At 41.3% G+C, this 27,030-nt stretch overlaps 1 protein-coding gene across 2 annotated transcripts in view; it reads left to right on the top strand.

Annotated features, from left to right (window-relative positions):
- Window positions 1–27,030, top strand: part of fat2 (FAT atypical cadherin 2) — a 126,297-nt gene that overhangs the window by 38,246 nt on the left and 61,021 nt on the right. For both annotated transcript variants that reach the window (XM_074674897.1, XM_074674896.1), the window contains exons 6-15: window positions 834–1,041; window positions 11,434–11,573; window positions 12,602–12,664; window positions 13,103–13,315; window positions 13,524–13,734; window positions 14,563–18,230; window positions 18,322–18,715; window positions 21,152–21,351; window positions 21,780–21,933; window positions 22,648–22,881. In XM_074674897.1, the coding sequence (XP_074530998.1) occupies window positions 834–1,041; window positions 11,434–11,573; window positions 12,602–12,664; window positions 13,103–13,315; window positions 13,524–13,734; window positions 14,563–18,230; window positions 18,322–18,715; window positions 21,152–21,351; window positions 21,780–21,933; window positions 22,648–22,881 (5,485 nt within the window). The remainder of the gene's footprint in view (window positions 1–833; window positions 1,042–11,433; window positions 11,574–12,601; window positions 12,665–13,102; window positions 13,316–13,523; window positions 13,735–14,562; window positions 18,231–18,321; window positions 18,716–21,151; window positions 21,352–21,779; window positions 21,934–22,647; window positions 22,882–27,030) is intronic.

Here is a 27,030-nt window from a genome sequence, read left to right as displayed (position 1 = left end):
ACCACCCACCTGTCAGGGTCTGCAGATGGACATAAGCCTCTGGCCATGATCGCGGACATTTACGACATTTATATTAAAGTTTATCAACATGCACTGCCCTCTCTTCTGAATAAATAAAACATACTGTAAGCAAAGTGCAAATCAGTATTAATTAAGCCTGTTCATATGCACACACACACACACACACACACACACACACACCATAGGCCATGCCACCTGAAGCAGTTCAGGGTTCAGCATCTTTGCTCAAGGCAGTGAAACATGGGCTTTGGGAGATTGAACTGTCAATCCTTTTAATTACAGGATTATTAATTAGACATTTAAATTAACTTTAATAACAGATATACTGTTAGAAAACATAGTTTAATTGTTGTAATTGACTTCAGTACTATTTTATGATTGATTTTATGAGTTCGTCCTTTTTTTTTTTTGTATGTTTTTTTAAAAGAAGCTGTAATGACAGTATTTATTCATCAAAGGTCGGATTCCTTGTGGGAATAATTAAAAGTTTAAGGGAATGAATGCATTAAAACGATGAAATGTCAGGGATGTATAAAAAAGTTAATTAAGCTAAATGAGACAAAAAACAGACAAAATGTTCTCGTAATAACACTGATGAAAAAGCAGGTAGTGGTGTGATCAGCAGAAACCTCTCTACATGGGAAATATCTGAAAACTAAGTATTGGAAGACCAGAGTCATTTGGCTGGAAAGTAAAATAAAGGATTACATTACTTTAGCCTTTAAAAAACTGACATGGGATGAAATTATCATTTTTTAAGACTCGAAAGCAAGTGACTGGATTGTGTATCTAACTGGTGTGATGTTTTACAGATAAAAGCTACAGACCAGGGCAGCCCATCCCGTTCATCAACAGCGAGACTCGACATCGAGTGGATCGCCCGCCCTCCTCCCTCTGCCGAGCCAATCACATTCGATGAGCCTCACTTTACCTTTGCCGTCATGGAAACCGAGCCTGTCACTCACATGGTGGGGATCATTATGACCGAGACACATCGGCAGAAGTGGTTCGATATCACAGGTGAGGAGAAACGAACACACACACACACACACACACAAGCACCGTGGTATTGAGTCAGGTATTGATTTTGAGCTGTTTGCTGTGCAGGTAAGGTGAAGAAAACAGAATAAACTTCAGGCTCAAATGAAAAACAAGCTTCACATAAATGAGGGTAACGATCTTTATAAGAAGACAAATAACAGAAGAGCGAACTATTATTCATTTCCTCAAACAGAAGAAAAGTCAGCTGAAATCAGAGCTTAGTGAGGGCTGCGTAAACACTCCTCATAGATCAGTTTCTCCTTTATGCTTCACACGGGGCAAAAAGCCCCACATGTGAGGAAATGATAACTGACATCCTCCGTATCGCCACTTACTCTAAAATGCTGACTTGTGGAGCCCTGGCTCGCAGAAAACGAGAAGGTTCCAGTCCTCATCTATCTGTATGAGACTCTATATGAACAGGAGACAAGTTATTTTCTAAAGGTCAGCAGAGTCCGGCAGCAGTGAGTGATACAGGAGCAGAGCCGGGGCCAGGAAACAGCAAGAGGGTATATTTACTCTTCTACATTATAGCAGTTACACATCATCAATCTGTGATTTCAAAGTGTTTCCAAGACTCATTTTCTGCTTAAGTGTTGTGATTTATTTCATTGATCAAGCCCACGTTTTCTCACTCAGCCTCCTCTGAACTTCAATTGTTTCCCAGAGGAGTTTTCATGAGCCAGCCAAACCTCAATCATGTGACTTTCAGCTGTTTCATTTAGGAAGTGACAAAGGGGAAAAAGGTTGCTGCTAGAAAGGAGAGCAAGACAAGTTCGATCTTAACTTATACTAGAGAACGTAACTACACAACTTTAAAACAGCATCCAGGAAGAAAACAAGAGACACTAAATACAACATCAGTGAAAGAGAGACTCTTTCTAAACTCTAAAGTTGATTCTTGAGGATGACCTCTTCATTCCTCAGGGATCAAATCGACATGTAAGGGAAGTTTTATTGTGAGGTGGTTTCTATAATGGATTTGAAACCCCCAACAGAGTGAGCAGGACCCTAACATAAAAGGGTCTTGAAGGAGTAGTGATTTTAAACAAGGTGAAGAAGACCACATGAAGTAGCAACACTTGATTTGCCTCCTTGCCCTCAAACTTTGTGACATGTTATTTTCTATTATCAGTCTTTGAACTATGCTGTGTCTCAAGCAGAGTCCTGGAAAGTAATCACTTTACTCTTTAGATTTATAGATTCTTGGGTTTTCTTTTTTTTTTCTCTACTTACTACATCTTAGTTCTCTCATTTTTAATAAATGTCAAACTAATTGGGCTTATTTTTGTGCATTTATGTGCTAATAGTTCAGGGCCTGAGATCAGAGCAACAGTTTTTCCTTGAGTTTCAGTATGTTTTTTTTTTAGGTGCATTTAGGGGTGGGTATTAAGTCAGGTACTTTTACAGGTACCGACTGTATTTCATCTGTAGTACATAAAATCAAATGGTACTGTATTTTGGTACCTGAACACATCCTTGTGACTGTGAGGAAGTGTAAGAGAAGGCAATTTTCCATACTGTGCATGAACACAGTATTTCAAGTTTATATATTGAGAAATACATATGTGAAACTAAAAAACTATGTGATTTTAGTATTACACAAATATATATTTATTACCACATAAACACACACAAAAGTTATGGAAATTGGTTCTGTTGAGTACTGACCCCAATTGCCAGGTACTGAGCATCTGTACCATGTTGTTTTGAAATGTGCAAGGCACCCATTCCTAGAAGCATTAGATCTTTGCTGTGCAAAAGAATTGTGGCTGAGTCACTAAACTTTCAGTCTTAAGTTATTTCCTAAGATCTCAGTTTTCACGTTGAGTCAAGTCTAAGTCACCAGAGAAGAATCCAAGAGAACGAGTCCCAGTCAGATCCCTGTAGCCTGAGTCTGAGTTAAGTCCTTGGGGAATTGTAAGAAGTATCGTTTCAATCTGTCAGCTCTATGACCCTGGACAGTCTGTGTGGGACCTTTTGGATGTTTGGAAACTTAATTTAATTATAACAATAGCGTGTTTGGCATTTCTAGAGATTGATGTGATCATGATATTGCAGGAACAGGGTGTAAATGTTTATTACTTGCAAATATGGTATCATTTCAGGTGTCAGATTAAGCACAAACAGGATTACAATTCAGCTGCTTTTAATCAGAATTTTAACCAAACAGATATTTTGGACTACTTATGTTTCCGCACAGCTTGTGAAGAGTGGTTGTGACTTTAAAGCATCCTACTTTGATTTCTACGTGCACATCAAACTTGTATCCCAGCTCTTACAAAATCTTTGGAGGTATCACTCAGAAGTCATGACATGACAAGCATTTGGACAGGATGAAACATGCAGTTCTTGTTCAAAGCTGTACAAAGCATTATGAGCATGTTTAAAAAGAACTAACGACTCACAGTAACATCTGTATCAACAAGGAAATCAAGTACTCATCTCCATCACTGAAGTTTGAATGTAGTCCATACTTCAACCTTGGGATGTCGACGCTTCTATCGAGGTTGAATCATGACGCCTTGAGTCAGAGTCCTGTCCTAATGTACCTCTCTGATATGACAAATGAGAATCGAGTACTTGCACAGCTGTATCATAAAAGAGGAATGTTAACTTTGCATATGCTCCTGGTTTTCTTTGAACCTCCTCATTTTCTCTTCACTGTAATAACAGGTAAAGTCAAGGCTGAACTCTCCTGTGCAGCGTGCAAGAATGGGGTCAGTCTGAAACATCTAATTCCCTGACTTTTTTCTGTCAGCTGGCTCCCAGATTCACTATAAATGATTCAATTACTCTGTGTTAAAAACAGCAGGAGATTCCTGGGATCTTTAAGTAGGGTAAGGACAGCTGGTTATCTAATAGCTGAAACACCTCTCTTTGTGGCTCTCTGCAGCTCTTTAATTTAAAGCTGGGAAACAAAGACACGGGTCAAACACAGTGACTGTCTCTGACTGACAAAGAGAGTTTTGTGTATAAGCTCTAGATGTAAGGCTTTGAAGTGATGGTAAAGCTGCATGTTTTCTGTTATGAAGGTAACTGAAGTGATCGTTTAATCCAGAGGGATTTTTTGTCCATGCTCACAAACTGAGTTTACTGTCATGGGCAAGACATGCCTCAGAGGGGGGATCTAAGGCTTAGCTGAGGTTGGGTGTGACTGGCTTTGACTGACCTCGATCACCTTGGTGCTTCAGATTCAAGGTTTCATTCTTCCAAATGCAACAAGAAATATAGATTTTTTGTCTTTTTTTAACCATGGAGAAATATTTGCTACTTATGTATTTGATCATATTAAATTATTATTATTATTATTATTATTATTATTATTATTATTATTATTATTATTATTATTATTATTATTATTATTATTATTATTTTACTTTTTTATAAGTAATTTATTTTTTTGGAAGTTGTAGCAAAAATGTTGAAGAGAAATACAATTATTCTCACAATTTGATGATAAATGCAGGTAACTGCAATTCAGATGTTTTTTGATTTACTTTAAGCTTAGAAAAAAGTCCATGCACTCATAAAATTAATATATATTCCCTGTTGATCCCACCGGATTTGCAGATCGATGAACATTTTTTATCTTCGTAAACAATACTGCCAATAAACTCCTGTGCACAGTCCTGTGAAATGAAGGCAGCATTGAGGTAGAGTAAGGAGATCATCTGAACAAATTTATAAACACTTCAGTCTTTCTCTCTCTGGTACTGTCATGCCAGTTTTGTGCAAACTTTCCTGGAGAAAAAGTTTTCAAGTGTTATTTCAGTGCACTTAAGTCCCGTTATTCTCACCATGTCTGTGTTCATGATGAAAGTTTCAGCTGGTGGTTGTGTATGACAAAAGTCAGTATTCTAACCCTAGCAGCATTATTAAACTCAGTTGTAGAGTGCTTCAGTTGGTCCACAATCTGCAGATATTCAAACACAATCAGCCTGTTGTGTTTGTCAAACTAATATAACACACTGCACGAGCTGTCATTACACAAACTAGATTTTCTAAAGCACTTGACAGTTACTTTTATGGTTAATCCAGAAGTAGAAAACATCATACTGTAAATATGTTGTCTTTGTCTGATTTGTAAGATTTATGACCCGTTGCATCCCCCACATTCTCAGACATTGCACAAAGTAAGACTTAAGATACTTTTTTTTTAACTGCAAACATCAGATAGTTTGAGATTAGTGGCGTGTCACCTCAGAATTGTAAGTGTCTCTGGAGTGATGGATGTAAAGAGATAAAAAAGAGGCAGGCTGAGAGGAGAGAAGGTCTTGGTGTCAGCTGTATCAGCAGGACTTTCTCTCCCTGTGAGGATAAATCAGCAGAGTTCCTCCTCTCATCATCGGCCAGATCACCACAGGAGAGACGCGCAGCCTTTTCTCCTCTCCCCCCTTCCACTTTGCACCCTCCGTAGTGTCTTTTTTCCTCCTCTCAGCCGGGGACATCATGAGTAAGACCTTCACACAGCGCTTTGTGAAAAATAAAAGACATGTTTGGATGAAGTGATAATCAGGAGGTGTCTGTGTCTCGTTCCCTTTGAGCCTCTCAAGGAAACACATTGAAGGTTCTGCCAGGCCATTTCCCGCCAGGCGGGGCAGCAGCATGTGCAGAGAAACACCGAGATTCCTCCTGTTCACTTTGCCGTGCCAGGCCCGATCTGCGCCAGGACACAGCGGAGCCTCTCTTCACTCCTGAGGAGACATTCAGTTTCTTGTAGCTGCTGAGGCAGGATGTTACGTCTGTTGACATTTGTGTGGTGTCAGGGAACAGCGGAGTTCTGCCCATCCTGAGGTGTTAGGCTGAATTTGACCACATGTTTGATAAGTCTAAGGTCTGGCACCTTCATGATCTTGAAACCTGACATGGGGTAGCTTGGATATATCATACACAGTCACTTATTTTAGGAATCTAGCCAAACACAAAAGAAAGTAATTTCACAAAACAGCCATCAACAATGGAAGAAGCTGTTTTTGATCTTAACTCCTGACATTTTTTATTTGATAACACTAAATATTTTTTTATTTTGCCGTTAATTTGAGGCATTAGCTTTTCACCTCTGCTCTGTAATTTATTCCATGTTTGCAGCAGCTTTGACAGCTGTGTTCAATCAATTGGTGCTGAGGTATTTGCTGCACTTTTGGGTAATTGTGCAGCCCTTTTTTACCTGTGTGGTCTGTAAATGTGACTTGGTAATTATCACTGATAGCCTGTCAACTTTTAAACCATTCAGTCTTTTTCTTCTCTTGTAATTATATTTTCAATTGTAAGACCCATGACATTTCACCCTGCAGTCTCCTTTCAGTCTTCCTTTGAAGGCTGCATGACCAGACACGAGACTGTATTTCAGCTCTGATTTATTCTACCCCTTTCCTCCCCGGTTTGCTCCCCGGTCGTGTATCACTGACCCTCATCTCGGTGTTGGCAGATGAGGGAATGTTGTTGTGTCACAGGACTCCTCTCCCATGCAGATATGATCGGATATTCACCGCCCGGCTTCTTTCCAGTGGCAGAGCCCAGATGCCTATCAAGGCTCCTGGGCTGTGAGATAACTCAGAGAGACAAATAAAGACTTCCCCCGCTGTCAAAATAACTCAAAGTGCCGTCTGTGTGTTTGCAAGCCTCATGCTGAATTTAAAGCTTAGTGGAAACACAAAATCAGCGACAGGATATCGAAGAGCAGACAAGGGGGGTGCTGCTTTGCTGTTTGTGGTTGGAGTCCGTGTCCCGCCAACTCCAGTGACTCCTGTGATCTGTTTGATGGAGCCACTCCCAGCTGGGGGCGACATGGTCTGGATGAGGGTCAGGGCCTGCAGGTTTGAGCTCATGGCTCTCAGCAGGAGAACGAGACTTGTCATCTAAGACTGAGCAGCTCCTCCGATGGATGAAATCATGCTTCATTTTGTTTAAAGCCCGTAGGGTTACTTGCATTGAAAAAAAAAGGGAAAAAGATTATAATTTAAAGATGCTATGACAAGGATCTGTTTTGATTGCTCTCCCTTGCCACCTTGTGGCCTGGAGTCTCCGCACACTGTCATAAGTTACTTTTAGTGAGGCGTGTGTTTGTTTTGGAACTAAATGGAGATCGGGTTGAGACAAATTTTCTTTGTTCAAGACAACTTTTTACTGGATAAAACTGGAGGTAAGGTATTTATCAGTACAGTTATGTAGTGCTACAATTTGAAACGTGACATTTAGCAAATATTGTAGCAGCCGGCTATATGTTAGCCTGGTGCTCCGATGTATCTGTAGGCTAATGTGACAACAAGTAAACACTGTCAGTTTGTAAGTAGTTTAGTATCATTTATATTTTACCGTAATGTGTTAAGTTAGTGAATCCTGGTTAGTTATGTCTGGCCAGTCATCCACCAAGCAGAGCTAACGTAACCTCACTCTTCATTTTATTGATAGACTCTCAAGTTTGAACAGACCACTGCAGAATAACTGCTGACTGTGGGTTGGAATAAACATTATCACAAACAGTTTAGCCCCTGTGCCATTGAAAGTGATACATCTCTCTCCTGTTTAGCTTTCTCCTGCTCCTCTGTCCTTTTTCTGTCTGATCGGTTCGTCTCGGTACAGTGCGCATTTTGTTGGGTTTCCACAGACCGAGACGAGCCTTCCCACTTTTTGGGACCCTTTCGTATGGGTGCCAGACTGAACCGATCCACTCTCGGAAGGTGGAGCAACAACACTGCAGACTGTTGATTGGTCAAAAGAATCGTCACTTACCATGCAACAGCGGCTGCATTTCTCCTGGCAGCACACAACCTTCTCTGAAACAAAGCATGATTGCACTTTGTATCTAAGAGCTACATGCCGATCACAGCGAGGACGAAATGCTGCATGTCTTCCATCTGTGCTCTTCGTTTACTGTGTCGCGTTTTTCTTCTTTGTTGGATTTATTAGCAGGGTAAACTGTGTCGCCCTGCTATGGCGTCACACTGTTGTTAAACAGCTGCGGCTTTCGGCATCCGGCTTACACGCCACCTACCACGAGAGGGCACAGTTTTGCTGTGGAAACCCAAACGGGATCAGGCTTAACTTAACCAAACTGTGCCAAACCGTACTGAACTGAACTGGACTGCTTGGTGGAAACGTGGCCGTAGGCTCCTGTGTCCACCATCGCTACGAAATTAATCACAGAAATCAGTTTTAGCAGAGAAAAACACAAATATCTGTGTTTTATTTCTTCTCACTACTAAACTTGGTCAGCTGGCGTGGTGTTGTCATAGAGACCCAGACGTACCGTAAATCAGTCTAGTCCTGGACGACCCGAACTGGAAGCTAAGAAGTAGCAATTTAAAATAACCCATAACCAGTGATATTGGCGCTGATAATCTCATTTTGAAGTGTGGATTACGATCAGGCATATATGTAGAACAGAGACTTTTTAAAGATCACTTTTAAACTCCTTACAGCCCCTTGAAATAACTGTTGATGTCGATGCACCAAGTTGCTTTGCAAACCAAAAATTGATAACAAGGAAAAAAAAGTTAGCCTGTATTCACAACAACATCCAAACAACAGGCTCCAGGTTCAAGATGTCCTTTCATGGTTTCTGAGAGAAAATTCCCTCCTTTAAAAGTTTGTCATGACTTTTATTGTAATTCAGAGTCTGTGCTCTCTAAAATAACTTCTACTATTAGCTGCTCTTCAGTGGATGTTATTGAAACTGCCCTGCACAGCTGGATTGAATCAAGAGGGCACTGCAGAAGAGAATCGATTCATCTTCATTGGAGACCCTCAACTTTTGTTGCAACCTCTGAGCAGTGACTTAAGAACAAAACAGCAGAAAAAAAATCTGAGAAAATGATGTTCTCTCAGCAGGAAAGATGACCTGATACTCTGTGCGCAGGCTGAGGACGACATGTGGTGGTTTGTCCTCTCCTGAGCGGAGCTGCTGAGGCAGGTCGAGTACCTGAAGGAGACCCTCAGGCAGACGCTGGACAAGTAGAGGAATAAAACTTAAATTATGCCTCGGAGCAGTTACAGGAGGAAGTTGAAGCAGGAAAGACATCTGTTTTGTGGTCATTTCAGCCCTCTTTCTTGATACACCCCTAAGGGAAAGTCTGCTGCCATCTCAGCTGCTTATTTGCGGTGATAAACCATTTCTGCTCTGCCTGAGTTTGGCCCAATCAGAAACGAAATGAGAAAGTGTGAGTCAACAGTGAAAGTTGGCCGCAAAGGAACTTTAGGATGAATCATATTGAATTATTTTAAACATTTGTCAGTAAATTTATGCAAAGGTTGCCACACAGTCAGAGCTCTCAGAGAAAACACACAGAAAAAAGCAATAAAGGCCTGAAGCAATACAACAGTGACAGGTAAAACAAACGATGTGCCCTTTGTTCTTCTTGGGGCATGAAATTATTGCTTTTTTTCTTGAGGGTAGCACTGAAGTTGAGGCCACACCAGTATTCTAGTCTGGGAATTGGAAAGTTTTGGTATATTTTCCATTAATTGGTGCATTGCTGATTTCAGCATTGGGCTGGAATTTGGCCAGGTATTGGGCTTGAGGAAAGGTCACCAAAATCATTTCAGTTCATCATCAGGGGATGCCTAAAGTTAAAAAACTGAAGTAAAGTCAGGCCAAAAGTTTTTTTTGAGGTATTTTGCTTTTGGCAGAGAAGTTGCTCTATAAGTTCAACATCCAATCTGCCTTTTTGGCACTTTTTTGGTCTCCTCCAACTAAATGCTAAAGCTTTCTACCTTCTTAGATATTTTAGTTTCTGACTGTCCTTGTAGAATGCAATGTTCATCACTGCTTGTTTACTAAAAAAAAACCTCCTGCTACTAAATGAGGATGGATGAGAGAGGAACTGAACCTTCTCCACCTTGACCTCCCTTTCTGCAGCTCAGCATATGATTTCCACTCATGTGACACGTAAAGCGTCAAGAGCGAGCACTGGAGGGAGTCAAGGATGGCCCGTTAAATGACTGATGGGCTCCAATGCGGCCCTGACCCAGATAAACATGCACAAGATGGATGAAGGAATGGATGAATAGATAAAAATGTCAGTGAAATTACTTCATAGGCAATCCTTTTTTTTCAGTGTAACATGACATTTAGGTGTGCACATTTTTTTTCTCCAAGCGCCATGAGTAAAAGATACTTTTTGCATGGCTGGGCCCACAGGGAATGAAATCGCCAACCTTGTCGGGGGATATTATATCTTCCTAGAGATGATCAGTAAAGTGAAAAATTGATTTTACAGTACATCTTCCTCCCTCTGTGCTGAGACTACAGCCGGTGATGTGCGATGCTGTCTGAATCAGCCGTTTTTTTCCCATGAAAGCCTTCCTGGGTGCTGATGTGTGTCTTACAGAAAGTCAATCCCTGGATTTGGAAACTAAATCAGTTTAACAGACCTGACAATGTGGCTGGTTAGCTTGCAGTGTTTCAGCTCAGCCATTAGGGAGCAACTGACAGAAACAGACCTCTGGATGACCCAATTATCTATCGATCAAGCAAAAACAGAGAGAGTGCAGAGAGTGTGTTTGCTTAGAAGGCGGAAGAATACAGATTATAAGAAGCAGAGAGTGTAAATTAAAACGAAGTAGCAAGAGTGAAGCTATCATTCACAGTAATAGAAACATGATGAGGTGTTAAAGTTTGTGTATGTGAGCATGTGTGTGTGTTTAGCCCTTTGTTAGGTGGATATCTTAATAATAAACACCATCTGGCTATGCAGGCATGAGGTTTACCTCTCTCACGTACAAACACACGGCCTGCTGAGAGAAAGGGAAAAGATGCCATGAAGCAGGAAAATTCTCAGTACTGAGGGATGAAGATGAAGAGTGCAGGAGAGGAATGAGGAAAGGAATGAGGAAAGGAGAGCAGATGGACAAAATGAGTCAGTCTTGGTGCAGATTTAAACACAACATGCCATGGGTTTTGAACAGGAAAGACAGGATAAGGTGTCAGGGGTGATATTTGCTCTGAAATAAAGTTGATATTTTCAGACAGTGCTTTGTCACTGATGGCCTAAACTGAGATCATAGAGTATGCTCTCATGGCTGATATAAGACTGTTTCTGAAAGTCTCTGAAGGAGTTTGAGCCTCCCAAAGTTAGAAGGTGTATCATTAATTACAGCGCCCCCCACAGGGAAATCATTGCACTTCATCAGACGCTGGAGGTCGACGCCATGATGCATCATCCCCGCCACTTGTCAAAATCAAAGCTGCAGAGTCTGACGTATCGTCTGAGATATCACATCTGACAGCCAGGCTGGGCCTGATTCATAACCCCACGTACCGTAGCAACAACGCCTCATGGAATAAACCTCAATCTCCATCCGTCCCTCTCCCCATCACCTGTCTCTGTGTCCCTCTCTCCCTCACCTGTCTCTGTGTCCCTCCCTCAGGTGGCGACGAGGAAAAGGACTTTGACATTCAGAGAAACACGGGAACCATCTCCATTGCCCGCCCGCTCGATGCAGCCCGGCGCTCTAACTACAACATGACAGTGCGGGTCACTGATGGCCACCACAGCGCCACCACACAGGTGAGGAAAAAGAAACATGAGTACAAAACATGACAAATGATTTTTTTAAACCACGAGCAAGTTTTTCTTTTCTTTATGAGAAATCTGACTGAACTGACCAAAGATATGAAAGAGTGGAAGCCTCCAGCTGATGTGAAAAGTGAACCACACATGGGATGTGAAAACATTTTGACACTCAACACACAGTCCCAGTCTGTGGTTTTTAGTCTTTTTCAATGCAACATGATGAACCTAATGTTAATTACCTCCACAAGAAGGTTGTGTTGTTTTTTTTTTTTTTTCAAAAAAGTAACAAACAGATCTTGATGAAATTTTTAGGAAATGTTCAAAATAGGATAAGGAAGATTTGAACAAATTTTGTGGTGATCCAGATTTGTCTGGATCCAGGATTTTTTAGAGGATTCTTTATCATTGTGAGATAGGGCCGTTTTTACCGTATGTGTAGATAAGTCCACGATAAAAGGTCGGGTTGCTTTTCAAAACAATAGTATGATCCAGATCCTGGCAATATTCTCGAAACTAAGATCTAGAATATGAAATATGTACTGGGTCATCATAATTTTCAACGCTGTCAAGTAACAAATTATTGTACAAATCTGCAACTAACACCAAATTGTGGCAGACAGTCTGCTGAAAGGGAGTATAACATTAAAGTAAGACTGAAGTGTTGCATGGGAATCACAATATGCTTGGTGAAGGTCTGCGCTTTCTGAGTGCTTTTCTGGTTCTAGTCGAATTCAGAGTCAAAAAGATGAGAAAAGTTTATTATCTGAGGTGTCTTATCCTTATTTTTCCTTTATTATTTATACGGTTGAAAGAAAACTTTTCCACCAGTGATCAAGAAAAAAAAACTTTAACCAATAACTAGGGTGACATATGAAGTTTCGACCACTTTTTTTTCCAGTCAGTTGAGCTGTTAAAAATATCTATAAATCCTGTGAGAGTAAAGAAGCTAATATTGCCTCCACAGTTGGTGTCATGTTTTCTCTGTGTCCTCAAATCCTGTGTTTTCCATATTCAATCTGCAGGCTTATATCCGTGTGCTGGACATGAATGAGCATCGCCCCATCTTCCTGAAGCCACTGTACGAGGTGAGACATTCACCTCAATTTTGAATCTATATAGTTAAGTTTGTTTATTGCACACAAGCGTACAAAACAATCTGGTAAACAATACATATAAGCATATCTGGAGCATGTTTCCATGCTGGGAGATCATTTACCTCCGGGGGTGTTTACCAGGACATTCAACAGACAGTGCATGGCTGCATGCAGCATGTTTTCTTGATAACAGTAATCTTCGCCATCTTTGGACTGGTGTCGAATATTATTGCTCTTACAGAACAATTCCATGTCCTTGAAGTGTTTTTCTATCTGTAATCCAGCCAACCTATTTCAAGAAAACAGTGTTTACATTGAAAAATCAACAAACACTTCTTATTCACACACCTTCCTGTTTCCTATTGTGAGTTTGTTTCATTACCTTACAAAACCTCAAGCATTCCTGCTCTCCCACCCCGTGTGTTTAAGGTGAGGGTTCCTGAGGATACTGCTCCCTGGAAGGACATCCTACAGATCAGCGCTGAAGACGCTGACACCAACAGTAAACTGGTTTACTCCATCCACAGCAGCCTCTACCCTGACAGCACCAAACTCTTCCACCTGGACCCAAAAAGTGGAGTCCTGGTGATGACCGAGGAGCTGGACTATGAGAAGATCTCTGTTCACACACTCATTGTCATGGTAATAACAAGATTAACAGAAAGCATAAAAAACAAAGCACCAAAGATAATTAGCCCCATGAATGCCATCTGGAATAGATGTTTTGTTTTGTTACTTTTTTTAGTGAGCATAACTTGTACCCCCTCATTTTCTCATTTCTTTTTGTTAATTGTTTATCAAGCAGAGGTTAATACCACAGCAAACACACTAATGTTTCTGCCTCCTCCAGGTGCGTGACCAGGAGATCCCGGTGAAGAGGAATTTCGTAAAGGTGGTGGTTCATGTGGAGGATTGTAACGACCACTCACCGACTTTCCTCAGTCCCCGCTATGAAGCCAGCATCTCCAATCTGGCCCCCACAGGCTCAGAGGTGATCCGGGTCAAGGCCCTGGACAAGGACATGGGCAGCAACGCCGACATCAGCTATTCTCTGCATTCTGGTGAGCATCAAAGAGGATGGTTCTATGTTTTATTTATGATCTTTACCCCACTTTACATTCAGTCTGCCACCATTTTCTAATGTGGACTGCATTGACCTGCCTCCTACAGCCATAGCCTTCAAATGCTGGCTTCTTAGCTCAACTGAAGGGTTCAAGGGCACAATGATGATACCTGTGAGATGAAAGTGTGTCTCCAGCCAATTCTCAGTCCTTGAAATGTAAAGCCTCCAGTCTCAGCTCCCCCGATGCCTCTTTCATTTTCTAACCTCTGTGTTTGCGTCTCAGATCACTCTTGCACTGACTCGTCTTGACCTTCTGAGGGATTTGGGGGATAGCAGCAAAGTAGTAGGCGATTTGTTGAGAGGGTGTTTCTGAGCTTGTGTGGTTAAAGCAGTGGGGCTTGTCTTGCCTGCTGGATATGTTTTTAACAACTATGAGCAAACATCTAAGCTTAAAAACTCTGCTCAGTTTTGTGAGATTCCTCTTAAAAAGGGAGGATAATCAGGCAGAGGGGAGAAATCAACAGTAAATGTTTCCTGAGCAATTTTGTTTCCTTGTCACTGCTTTCACACCATTAAAATTACACTTTTCTCCTTAAAATGACAGACACAAGTTGGTTAAAAATGACTGAAGCAACTTTCAGTCAGTTAAAAAAGTACTTTCATTTGTTATGAAGTTTGAGATGGAAGCATTAGTACCACTCTTGTGTATTCGCTGTTTCTGGATGACCTGGATAGTTCAACATTTTTGTCTTGGATGCCCAATTTGTACTAAGTTTGTATAAGAAATTCTCAGATGAGAAGCCCTAACCCTACTCTCTGTCCACAGGTAACATCGACAACATCTTTTCCCTTGATCCAGAGCTGGGCTCCATCACTGTGTCCAAACCTTTGGACATCCAGCCTCAGGACCAGTTCCACCTGACAGTCAAAGCCACTGATCAGGGCTTCCCTCAGCGCAGTGACTTGTGCTCTGTCCATGTCCACATCCGCATTTCTGACCACACCCCACCTGTCTTCCCCTCTGAGGAATACCTAACAGAGATCAGTGAATTGAGCACCCTTGGAACTCCAGTTGTCACCATCTCAGCCTCTAGCCCTGCTGCAGTGCATTATGGGATAGAAAGTGGTAACTCAAATGGGACATTTCATATCAACCCTTTCACTGGGTTGATTTCATTACAGAAGTACCTTGATTTTGAAAATGTGGCTTCCTACAAGCTCAAGGTGTCGGCCTCAACAACTGCAGGAGCTTCCTCAAAGACATTTGTTTACATCTATGTGATTGATGAAAATGATAATGCCCCTGTTTTCCGCCAAGGGGAGTACCAGGGGCAAATAAGTGAGTCAGCACATACGGACAGCATGATCATGGGAGAAAGAAACATCCCTCTGGTCATCCGGGCTTCAGATGCAGACAAAGATTCAAATTCTCTTCTGGTGTATCAGATCCTTGAACCAGAGGCCCTCAGCATCTTTAGGATAGACCCCAGTATGGGCACCATATCTTTGATAGCACCAGTTGACTTTGAAACCAAGGCCGAGTACCACTTTACTGTGCAGGTGAAGGACTCAGGGGAGCCATCACTGTATGCAGCCGAGCCTGCCAAGGTCACCATTCGTGTCCTGGACCTGAATGACTGCCCACCACAATTCACCACCTCAGAGTATGAACCATCCGTCATCTTCCCAGCTGTCAGAGACATGGAGGTTGTACGCGTCATTGCCCATGACGCCGACTCGGCAGTCTCATACAGCATCGCAGAGGGGAATCCTCACAATGCCTTTTCAGTTCACCCAAACACTGGAGTAATATCTGTGAGCAATGCATCTGAGTTCCAGCCTTTTTACCAACTGGTTGTTAAAGCCTCTGATGGCCTCTACAAAGACTTGGCAACAGTTAGGGTGAACGTTACAAACCTAACAGCCAGCGATCTTGGATTTGAGCAGAGTGTGTATTCAGCAAGTGTTACAGAAAACCTGAAGACAGTGAAAACTTTGGCAGCACTCAAAGCTACAGGTGGTTATTTGAACGAACCTATTTTGTTTTCTGTGTTAAATCCAACTGGGATGTTTGTGATATCTCAGACATCAGGTATTCTTGAGACCACAGGTGTTCCTTTTGACAGAGAGGAACAAGACATTTATGATGTCATTGTGAAAGTTCAAGACATGAGAACCCCACCCAGAACAGCTACAACTCAGGTTAAGGTTTTTATCGACGATGTGAATGACAACTCACCACAGTTTCTTAACTTGCCCTTTTCAATGACGGTGTCTGACACCTCTGACCCAGGAGATGTGCTGTATCAAGCGACTGCTGTGGATAGAGATCTTGGGGAGAATGGATCCATTATGTACTCACTGGAGGAGGACTATGACCTGTTCAGGATCGACCCTGATGTCGGTGATATATCTCTAAAAAGACCTTTAGATTTTGAAGCTCTGAATAAGTATGTTTTGACAGTCTTGGCCACAGACGAAGGCGCACCCAGTCACAGCACAGCAGCAGAGCTCAGTGTTCAAGTGAGGAATCAAACTAACCCAGTTTTCCAGACTCTCCTCTATCCACTAAAAGTCCCTGAAAATGTTCCTCCGTTCACCACCATCTTACACGTCCAGGCCAGGAATCCAGAGGGCTATCGGCTCATCTACAACCTTGAAGAGGAAAATGCTTCAAAGCACTTTCACATTGATTTCAAGACTGGTGTGCTTACTGTCACAAACCCTCTGGACTATGAAAGCCAAACCATGCATGTGTTAACAGTCAGAGCTTCTGACTCTGTGACTGGAGCTTTCTCTGAAGCCTCCATAGAAATCGAAGTGGAGGATGTGAATGATAACGCACCAGTTTTCTCAGAGCTCACATACTCAGCGGACGTACCTGAAGGGCTTCAAATCGGCACGTCTGTGATAAAACTCTCTGCCTCTGATGTGGACTCTGGTAGAAACAAAGACCTTACCTTTCAGGTGGTGAAAACAGAAAATAATGAGACAGATTTCTTTGAGATAGATCCTCAAAGTGGGTTGATTGTCACAAAACAGGTGCTTGACCATGAAACCACAAAACACTTTAACTTGAAAGTCAAAGTGATAGACAATGGCAGTGTCCCTCTCAGTAGTGAAGCCTATGTTTTTATAAATGTCACAGACATCAATGACAACCCACCAGACTTTGTCACTTCACAGTATGAAGCTACACTGGATGAAACAGCAAAATGTGGCCACATCGTCATCAAAATCCAAGCTTCAGATCCCGACACTGGCGACCTGAATAATCTTAAGTACAAAATCCTCTCAGGGAACGAAGGCCGGTACTTCAACATCAATGAAACCTCAGGAATCATCTCCTTTTCTAATGTGTGCAAGAGGAATCTGGATCCATACTATAACCTGACAGTGGCAGTGTCTGATGGAGTGTTTCAGAAAACAGCACCTGTCAATATTGACATGATTAACAGCAACAGACATAGTCCATTCTTCAAGCAAAATGTCTATGAAGCTGAGCTAGCTGAAAACGCTGAGGCAGGAACTCGAGTGATCCGATTGGCAGCCATTGACCCTGATGATGGGCCGTACGGTAGTGTTGATTATACCATCATTAACAAATTGGCTGATGAGAAGTTTGCTATCGACAAGGACGGGCAGATTATCACAACGCAACCACTGGACAGGGAGAGTCCATCCCAGAGAGTCATTGCTATCAAAGTTATGGCAAAAGATGGAGGAGGAAAAGTGGCTTTTTGCACTGTCAAGATCATTCTCACAGATGAAAATGACAATGTTCCTCAGTTCAAAGCAACTGAGTACCAAGTTTCAATCCAGTCCAATGTAAACAAAGGCTCTCCTGTCATTCAAATCATGGCATATGATGCAGATGATGGCAAGAATGCAGATGTCACCTACACAGTGGATGAAGCTGAAGAGGTGACTGAAGATGTCATCGAGATCAATCCTTTCACTGGTGTAGTGAGTGTCAAAGAGAGTCTTGTTGGCATGGAGAACAAGATCTTTAACTTCAAAGTTAAAGCCCGTGATGGCAGCCTGCCTTTCTATAACTCCACAGTCCCTGTTCAGGTCAAAGTTGTTTCCCCTGAAGTTCCTCTCCCAAAGTTCTCAGAGCCTCTTTATACCTTCTCTGCTGCAGAGGACACCCCCGTCGGGACAGAGATCGGTTCAGTGAAGGCTGACTCCAACATGCCGCTCATCTACAGCCTGGTGAATGGGAACACTGTGGAGAGCAACAAAGACAAAGTGTTCAGTTTGGACAAGGAAAGTGGAACGTTGCTGCTGCAGAAGAGCATTGATCACGAAAAGACAAAGTGGTATCAGATTGATGTGATCGCTCAGGGGAACCATAATGGGACTGATGTCGCATCATTGGTATCTGTCAGCATCCAGGTGCAAGATGTGAATGACAACCAGCCTGTGTTTGATGCAAACCCATACAGAGCCTTCTTGGCTGAGAACATGCCTGCTGGGACCACAGTTATCCAGGTAAGTCATGAGAAGTGTCAGCATATTTTTTCATAATGCTCCAATTTGAAATAAAATATGTATTTGACCAAGTGCTTATCTTGTTCTCTAGGTCACTGCCAATGACCCTGACACCGACACAAATGGACTCGTGACCTACAGCTTGGAGTCCCTACCAGACGACACAGTGGCGATCACCGAGGTATTCTCCATCGACGGAGACAGTGGCTGGATCACCACAGCAAAAGCGACGGACTGTGAGACAACCAGAGTTTACAGATTCAACGTTGTTGCCACGGACCATGGTGGGGATGCCCATCTGTCGTCCAGTGTCCTGGTGGAGGTGACTGTAACGGATGAGAACGACAACCCGCCAAAGTTTGCTGATGCAGTGTACCGTGGCTCAGTGGTTGAGAACAGCAGTCCAGGAGAAGTCCTCGTCTCCATGAAAACCACAGACGCTGATGTGTCACTGGAGAACCGCCTGGTGACGTGTTACATCACAGGTCAGTATGTGTAGTTGTGTATTTATGAGAGTGTGTTTTCAGCGTTTAGCTTCTGATACTGGATAGGAGTCTCTCCATTAAGTTAACTGTCACGGTTGCACAGAAGTGTAACTGAGTGTCACTGATACACTCATTTGTGGTCATGTTTTTGTGGGAAAGTCTGTGTATGTGTGTATTTTTCAACATTACTCTGCCACTGACGATTTGTTTCACCGTGGGAATCATCTTAACATTAATGAGGTGAAATGAAATCTCTGTTAATCGCCTGCAACTAAGTTATGATATGAAGTTATTCAAGCCAGAGATTAATCACAAAGAGGAGCAGTTTGACAAGCTGGCAAGTAAAGAATACCAACCACAATGCCCTGCAGCTATAAACAAAAACAAAGCCTCAAATTTATGCAAATCCTCAATTTTCCTCCAGATAGTTCAAGCCGCAGACCGTTCAAGGAGCTTGCTGTCACAACATTGTTTTTGGAAGGTGGAACAGAGGAAGATTTACTCTGGGATTATTTATAAACGGGGATGTTTTGGCTGAAGCTGACACTTGTCAAAAAATGAAAACAAACACTGAATATAAAGTTACTCAACATGAGTATGAATGATAGAGGGATTTTACTAACTCAGGAGTTTTAGATGACAACAGAGCTGTTTCATTTAATCATCGCTGCCTGTTTTGGAGGTTTGCATCAGTGCTGTTTCAGAAATACTGGACCATTCATGGATTTCAGTCTTTCTACTATCAACCAAAAAAGAATGCAACACTCTATTTCCTCTTTAATAATACTACATGTATACATTTGGCATTCTTTCCCTTACAAGTAAATATGTGAATGGTCTTTAAGGGACTGATCCATGCTGCAAAAGTACAAAATGCTGGGTATCTTTTCCTGATAGTGTCATGGTGAGCCCTTGAAAAACTACAATACTGAAGGAGCCACTGAGTTAAACGGATATTTCACATGGGCTTTTTCTATGTTAACTTTTAAAATAATAATTGGAAAAAAAAAAGAAAATAAAACATTTATCCATCATTTTGACTTTGATATTGGTTTTGCAAAGTAAACAAAATAAATTAATTAATTAATTAATTTAAAAAATAGAATTAAAAAATAAAGTCAATTCCTTGTGCTCTATAAAAATCAAAAACAAACAAAAAAATCTCATTTTGAGATTCTTGTTTTTATCTTGTTAATCAAAAATCGCTGATCATTGCCTTTCATTTTGTTAATTAAAGTTACCTTGGCTCAATGTTTGGTTCAAAATCTTTTGATATAAAATTAATTATAAACACTTTTTAGGGCAAATTGCCTTATATTGCTTAAGATACTTTAGTTTTAGGTTTCACTGTACACATGGCCACATACTTCAAAAGTAAGCCTTTATTTGTGAGTTATGTGTGGAAAAAACACACAGGCTCCTTATTCCAAACCTGCACATCACTATCGTCTTTACAGCAGCTTCTGAAGAAGGGACAGAACATTTCCACCTAACCATTATACTTCTGTACATTACACACAGCAGATGTGGCGTTTAAGGGGCGTAAATATCCCGCCTTTTAATAACAGCATGGAGGGACAGAGTAGGACAGAGAGTTCTTCTGGTCACAGTGTTGCCCCAAAGCAATTTCCAACCAGTAGATGATGTAAAAAGTTGAAGCACAGTAAACGTTTGCTGTCATAAATCTGTCACCTAAATTTTACCTGACATAACTTGTGGTTTCCTTTAATAAGACTAGTCTCCATGTATCCAAGTATTGTCGTATGCCTCATGTTGCTGCGGGCTGTTTGTGTACAGTAACTCTCAATTAGTGTTACTGCCAAGGGAAACCAACGTCTTACCTCAACAATTCACTCACAAGACCTGTGTGGCAACCTCCAGCTGCCATTTCTTTCCCGAGGTTTGTCAGAGAGCAAGCTGCACCCCTCCTTACTTCTCCATCAGTGTGTGTCACCTGTCAGACGGGTGTGTGACAGGCACATGTGATGCAATCTGCTGTAACACACAGACCGATGTGAAACTCAGCCACTAGCTTCAGCTGTCTCACTTGAGGTAAAGATAAAAGTTTGTGCACAAGGGGAAGAGACCTCAAAATGCAAATTCACTTTGGTGAGTCATCCTCATGTTAAAAAAATCTCCCCCACAACACCCAACTGAGAGAAAATGAAGATGGCAAACAGAAACTACTGAATTATTCAAAAGGATAACTCAGCATCAGAGCTCAGCACCAGACATGCTGCTGCATTAAATGAGAAAACTTTGGATTAAAAAAATTGAAATTACTGAGTGGGGAAAAATAATGTTTGAGATGCACAAAATGGTGAAACATGAAAAAAGACATTCAGCACTATAAAAAGGGAGCTCAGACATTATCTTTGTGTATTTTAAACACAAATGCTTGTGGAATTTAAATCCTGAGTTTCATCCTACACGCAGATGGAGATCCTTTGGGCCAGTTTGCCATCATCCAGGAGGATGAAGGTCAGTGGGGTCTGATCCTGAAGGAACCTCTGGACAGAGAGACCAAAGACAGATACACACTCAGAGTTAGCGCCACAGACGGGAAGTTTGAGGCTCCTGTTTCTGTGGAGGTCCATGTGCTGGATATCAACGACAACAGCCCTCTGTGTGAACAGGTGAGGAGTTTTTTTTATTCCCCTCAGCAGTCCATATTCATGAGTGCTTCACATTTTCATGAGAAAATTATTTAAATTTATGCTGCATGTTGCACAAGATTTGATTGATTGTATATGTGTGAGCACAGAGACCTAAACCTGACAACCAATCTGTAATATCTTATTTGATTAAAACACTCACAACTCTGTGATTTGTGGCTCACAGTTAATTTTGCAGCTCTTAACATCTTGTGAGTAATTCTGGCTCAAAAGCAAACAAAGAAACCATCTTAATGTGAAAACTTAAAAGTATTCAAAAAGCTTCCTTTTTCCCTTATTACTGGATTCCAGTCACTCTGTTATTTCATTTATCCAGCACTCAGCATCTTGTCTGGGAAAAGTGCAATGCAAATGGAGTCCTGATTATTATTATTATCCTCTTGTTGCAGCTGGTGTACACTGAGGCGGTGATGGAAAACTCGCCCTCCAGCATGTTTGTGCTGAAGGTGTCAGCTTCAGATCCAGACGTGGGAGCTAATGGACAGATCTCCTACACCCTCCACGGTCCAGACTCAGACAAGTTCCATCTCGACCAGAGGACCGGTATGGTGTCTGTTTGGGGTCAAAACAAGAGTGATCCTTTCAAGTGATCTGTGCTGAGTGTTTGAGATTGTGATAGCATCAGGTGCTCAGAGAGGCTCTGTGCTGCTAAGAGGGAAAAACAGTTCTATTGTCATTTCTTCTTTCCCATTTCTAGGGGCACCTCTGACATCCATCTCACTTAATTTCTGTCATAACATCTTTGTCCCATGTCTTTAGAGCCACCAGATTGCCTATGAGATATCGCACAGAAGAGTAGTACTTCATCATTTGGTCAGATTAGAGTCCAAAAGAAAGACGCCACCACCTCAGCTCACATGTACAACATGCAACTATTTATTGAGAGCCTCAGTTTGTTAAAGCTTTTACCTGATAGAAAGAACTTGCTTTATTTTTTATCAGATATGGGTCTTAAAATTAGAAAATTACAAGTAGAGGAAGTCAGGGGATATATTGCATGTTATTATAACATAGTAAATTGTGTATTTATTATAATTTTTAACCTTTATTTAGCATGAAATAGTAGCATATTTTAAAAGTAGCAGATGCAAAACATATAAGGGATTGAAAAGGTCTAAAATCAGTGCAATGTTTCATAAAAAAAATTGAACAGTGCATATGGTGTGTTCAGGTAAAGGCTAGAGTTCTTCTTAGATTTAATGTGTTTTCTCAACAAAGTTGTTGAGACTTCAATTTCACGTCTCCATGTGTCCCCAGGTGAGCTCTTCACTCTTGCTGTGCTGGACAGAGAGAGGGAGGTGGACTATAACCTGGTGGCTAAGGCAACAGACGGCGGGGGGCGGTCATGTCAGGCAGACATCCTGCTGATGGTCCAGGACATGAACGACAACCCGCCACGCTTCTCCTCCAGCCACTATGAAGTCACTGTGTTTGACAACACAACCATCAGGACACCCATTGCTGTCGTGTATGCAACAGACCCAGACACAGGTGAGTTTTTTTTCCTGAGTCAAAAGTTGAGCTGTGGATTATGAGAGACAGGGTCATACCACAGTATGACCATAGAGAGGGTTACACCAGCTCCCTCAGGTCAGAACATGTCGTGACAACCTCTCATAAGAGTGTTACACTTCTGGTCATAATCAAAGACTGAATCATTCTCAGCAGCTCTCTGAAACATCCACTTGATACCTATCCACCGCATCCTTCCAGCTATGCAGGTAATTAGTTGCTGCACTGAGATTTTAACCTTTGACCCCAGCAGCATTAGCATCTTGCTTCACTCATCAGGTCACAGTAATTATACATTTAACAGCCTCTGTTAGCTGTGTTTACCATGCGTATTCAGCTGCTTGTCCTCATATTGTCCTCAGCTGTGTTTTACGTGGTTCAAGTCATGTTCAACGAGCTACTGACGCAACTCATTAACTGATTTTTACTGTGAACTGATCATTCTGGGTTAGGGTTAGGGTTAGACAAAGGTTATATAATCAGTTTTGTTTTGATTTGTTTTGATTTGGCAACAAGAAATCCAAAATGCAAACAACCCAGATGAGCAATCAGATATCAACAAACAAAAGAAATAAATGTTAACGTTTACAAACCATTCCCCCCAACCTAAGTGCAACGGAGCAGCTTTTGTGGATGAGTTAGACCAGGTGTTCCCAAACTTTACAGCCTGCAACCCTTAAGATAACAATCCCAAATATTGATTACCCTCTTCTGTGGGAAAAACACAAATAGGCCAATCCAAAAACAGAAAAATAAAATAAGGGCTGCATGGTGGCGCAACAGTTAGTGCTGCAGCCTCACAGCAAGAAGGTCGCTGGTTTGGCTCCAGCCACTCACAACTCTAAACAGGATAAGCAGTTCAGAAAATGAATGACTGAAAATAAATAAATACATTTAACACCTATTTTATTATCTATTTTAATTGTGGATACACTTTTTAAATGTGACCAACTTTTGATTTTAGAAGCATTTTAAGATCCCACCCCCTGCTGTGCTAGAAAATACACCCTAATGCATGGAGATTACAACTCAAAACAAGCAACTTAAAGATCATGCTGCCAGCATCTTTGTACAAATACCACAGTGCTCCTTTAGAGGTTGAGTATCTCTTATTATATTGGATAGATAGTCATAATTGTTTGGCTAATTAGTGTATAGCTACACTTAAACCGGAGTATCTCCCTAACACATGTAAGCATTATTTGAATACAAAGAGGATTTAGCAGCAACGCAGCAGCTTGTCACACCATGAAAAACATTTTCTGAGTTTGCTTTTACTGCTTCAAATCTCACAGAAAGTCTACCATAGCTTTGAGCTCTAAGTCCTTTATAATCCTCCCAAGTTTTCAACACAAAATCTGTGTTCATGATCCCCGGAGCACAGACTGTAAACATTCCTCTTTAAGACACACTCGAGTGCAAAAGTGATGAAGTGTTGACGTCTTGTCTTAAAGGTCACAATTGATGGCATGTTTAAGTCACCAACTGTCGATTGATGTAAATCCATTATAACATAATTGTCAGGCTTATGTCTCATTGCCACGGGCTCAGCCTCACCCCCTCCAGTTTATGTCACACCTCTTCAGTGTTTAGTGACTCAAATGAACTACACAGTTGGACTTCACCATTCTGCAGAAAAAAAAAAAACCCATCATACTGGTCGGAAAATAAAAACCAGGACAGGATCAGGAGATATGCTCAATTTGTGACATCACAGATTGGTAGTAACGGCATGATAAAATGTAACACATAAGAAACAAAACTATACTACTTGTTGTTCCTTTTACCAACACCTGGGTTAGATTTCAGGTCCAAAACATATAGCCATGGTTTATCATTTCATCATTATGATTAGAGAGAAACAGAGATGACAAAGACTTTACAGCACGACAACCGTGGGTGAGGCTTGTAGAGAGCCGGTGAATCAGAAGAAACATGCTTGAAGGGGCACTTTGCTGAAATGACTGGATTGAAGTGTTTGAGATAAAGGCTGAAATGAGGGGGTTTCTGAGACACCAACCTGAGATAAATAAAAAGCTGTATGAACTGTAAATCACGTTAACTACTACGGAGCTATCAGACGGACAATATAACGACTGAAAATGAGCATAATACCCCGTCTCTGAGGCAGAACTGTGCATGTCTCAAGAGGAGTAAACCTGCTGAACTACTTTGATAAAGTTTTAGAACTATGATGCCGGGGCGCCAGTTTTGCTCAATTGGTAGAGCAGGCGTTCCATTATGGAGGCTACATTCTGGTTCACAGGATTAATTCCCAGTCCTGACTTAATTTGGTGCATGTCATTCCCAGACCTCTCCTTAGTTTTCCTGCTTCTTTCCTGTAGTCCTTCAAATAAAGACAAAATAAAATACCCAAAATAATCTGCAGAAAATCTTGAGAATACATTTATGAACAAATAAAAAGAAAGTAAAAGAATAGGACTCATAGTTTTGGTTTTTATACCTTAAATAACTTACAATGGTTTGGCACAACAAGCCCAAGCCTCGGCCTACACCTTTCTGTCATTTTGATAAATTTCATTCTCACGTTTTGTGCTCTTTGCTGTGGAGATAGTGTGCATGCTGACAGAAATCAACAATTTCATCTGAAAAAATGATCATAAACATTGGCATCACTAGAGACGAATACTTTGAGAACAGAAGACACCAGCAGTTTGATACTGAACAAAATGTCTCTGGCCTGCATGCGCTTTACTCAAGTGTTAAGACAAACACAAAGACACACGGGCTCAAACCATCATTCCTCAGCCTATGACACCTGAAACACAAACAAGAAGCTCTTAGTCTTGTACTTAGAAAGCAAAACTACTACACAAGTTGCATTTGTTTATTTCTCACATCAATTACTTCTTTTCTTCTTTGTTTACTTTCCTCCTTGTAGTTTTCTTTGCTTTTCTTTACTTCTCTGCGCCTGGGATTCATATCAGCCTCCTGTTTTTAATCTCACATTCTGCCTGTTTGTCTATACACACACTTTAATCTCACTGCTTTTTGCTTCTTAATCACTTCAGTGTTTTAGCTCCAAACAAATCCGCACCAATCTGTTCTGCCGAAGTTTGCTGACACAGTTTAGTTCAAATTTCTACTGCAGTCTTTGAATGTTTTATTTATACGCTGCATTTTGATGATCAGATGAGTCTTAACGGTGAGTCAGATCACAGCAGCGTAAAAAGAGACTGTAGTACTTTGAGTGTTTTAGTGTCAACAAGACAAATTAAAATGTACGCTTTAATCCTTCCGATCAAAAACAAGAGGACTGCAAAACAGGAGTAAAAGACACTTAATCACAACTTATCTGCCTGTACAAAGACTTTAATTCGCAGACACACATGTCTAGTTATAAGCAGAGATCACACACACTGCACTTTAACGTACACACAGCTGGCTAGCAGACAGGAGCAGACAGAACAGGTCGGCCACTCCTTCAGATGTGCAGCAGCTTGTTCGCTTCTTCTACACAAGTTACTTTCTCACAGACAATATGAATGACTAATGAACTCTAACTCTTGGAGTTTTTGTTTTTGACAGACTTCTGTTGGGACACATCGACCACAAAGAAAAGACAGGGGATATTGACACACATTCTCCACCTTTCATTTAAAACTGAGCTGTACCCAAAAGCCCTTAGAGGCAGGGAAGGAAATTCAAAAGAGTTGAATCAGAGTATGTTCCATGTGATAATCTTCTTGGTCTACTTTGTCAACTCAAAATCTAAAAAAACTTTATGCAGATGAACTTTCATCTGTCTTATTTTTCCAAATGATCCTGTTCTAATGTTCTCCTTGGCCACTAGGGGCTTACACGCAGCCAACTGGACAAAAAGCAGTCATGTTCACTCCCAGATGAAGAAAACCTTGATTCATTCATAGACTGTAAAAAAAAATGGGTGTCATCTTTTTCGGCTTGAATTGAGCTCGCCTGCTCCCCCTAGTGGCTGGCTGCAATATAGGCCAAAAAAAAATCTGTCTCTCCAGTCATTCCAGATGGGCTGTGGTCGAACTTTAAAAAGTGAACTCAGCTCGTAGAAATGTTTCTCACATCTGATTGTTGTGGTGAATTGAAGGAATTATTTGGCTGCCTTATATTTGGGTCCTCTTTTTTCTGAAT

This window comes from Halichoeres trimaculatus, unplaced genomic scaffold, assembly GCF_033239565.1.
Source record: "Halichoeres trimaculatus isolate MK-OKI-2021-1 unplaced genomic scaffold, fHalTri1.1 fHalTri1_scaffold_7, whole genome shotgun sequence".
NCBI lineage: Eukaryota > Metazoa > Chordata > Actinopteri > Labriformes > Labridae > Halichoeres > Halichoeres trimaculatus.
This window is presented reverse-complemented; position numbering and strand designations above follow the sequence as displayed.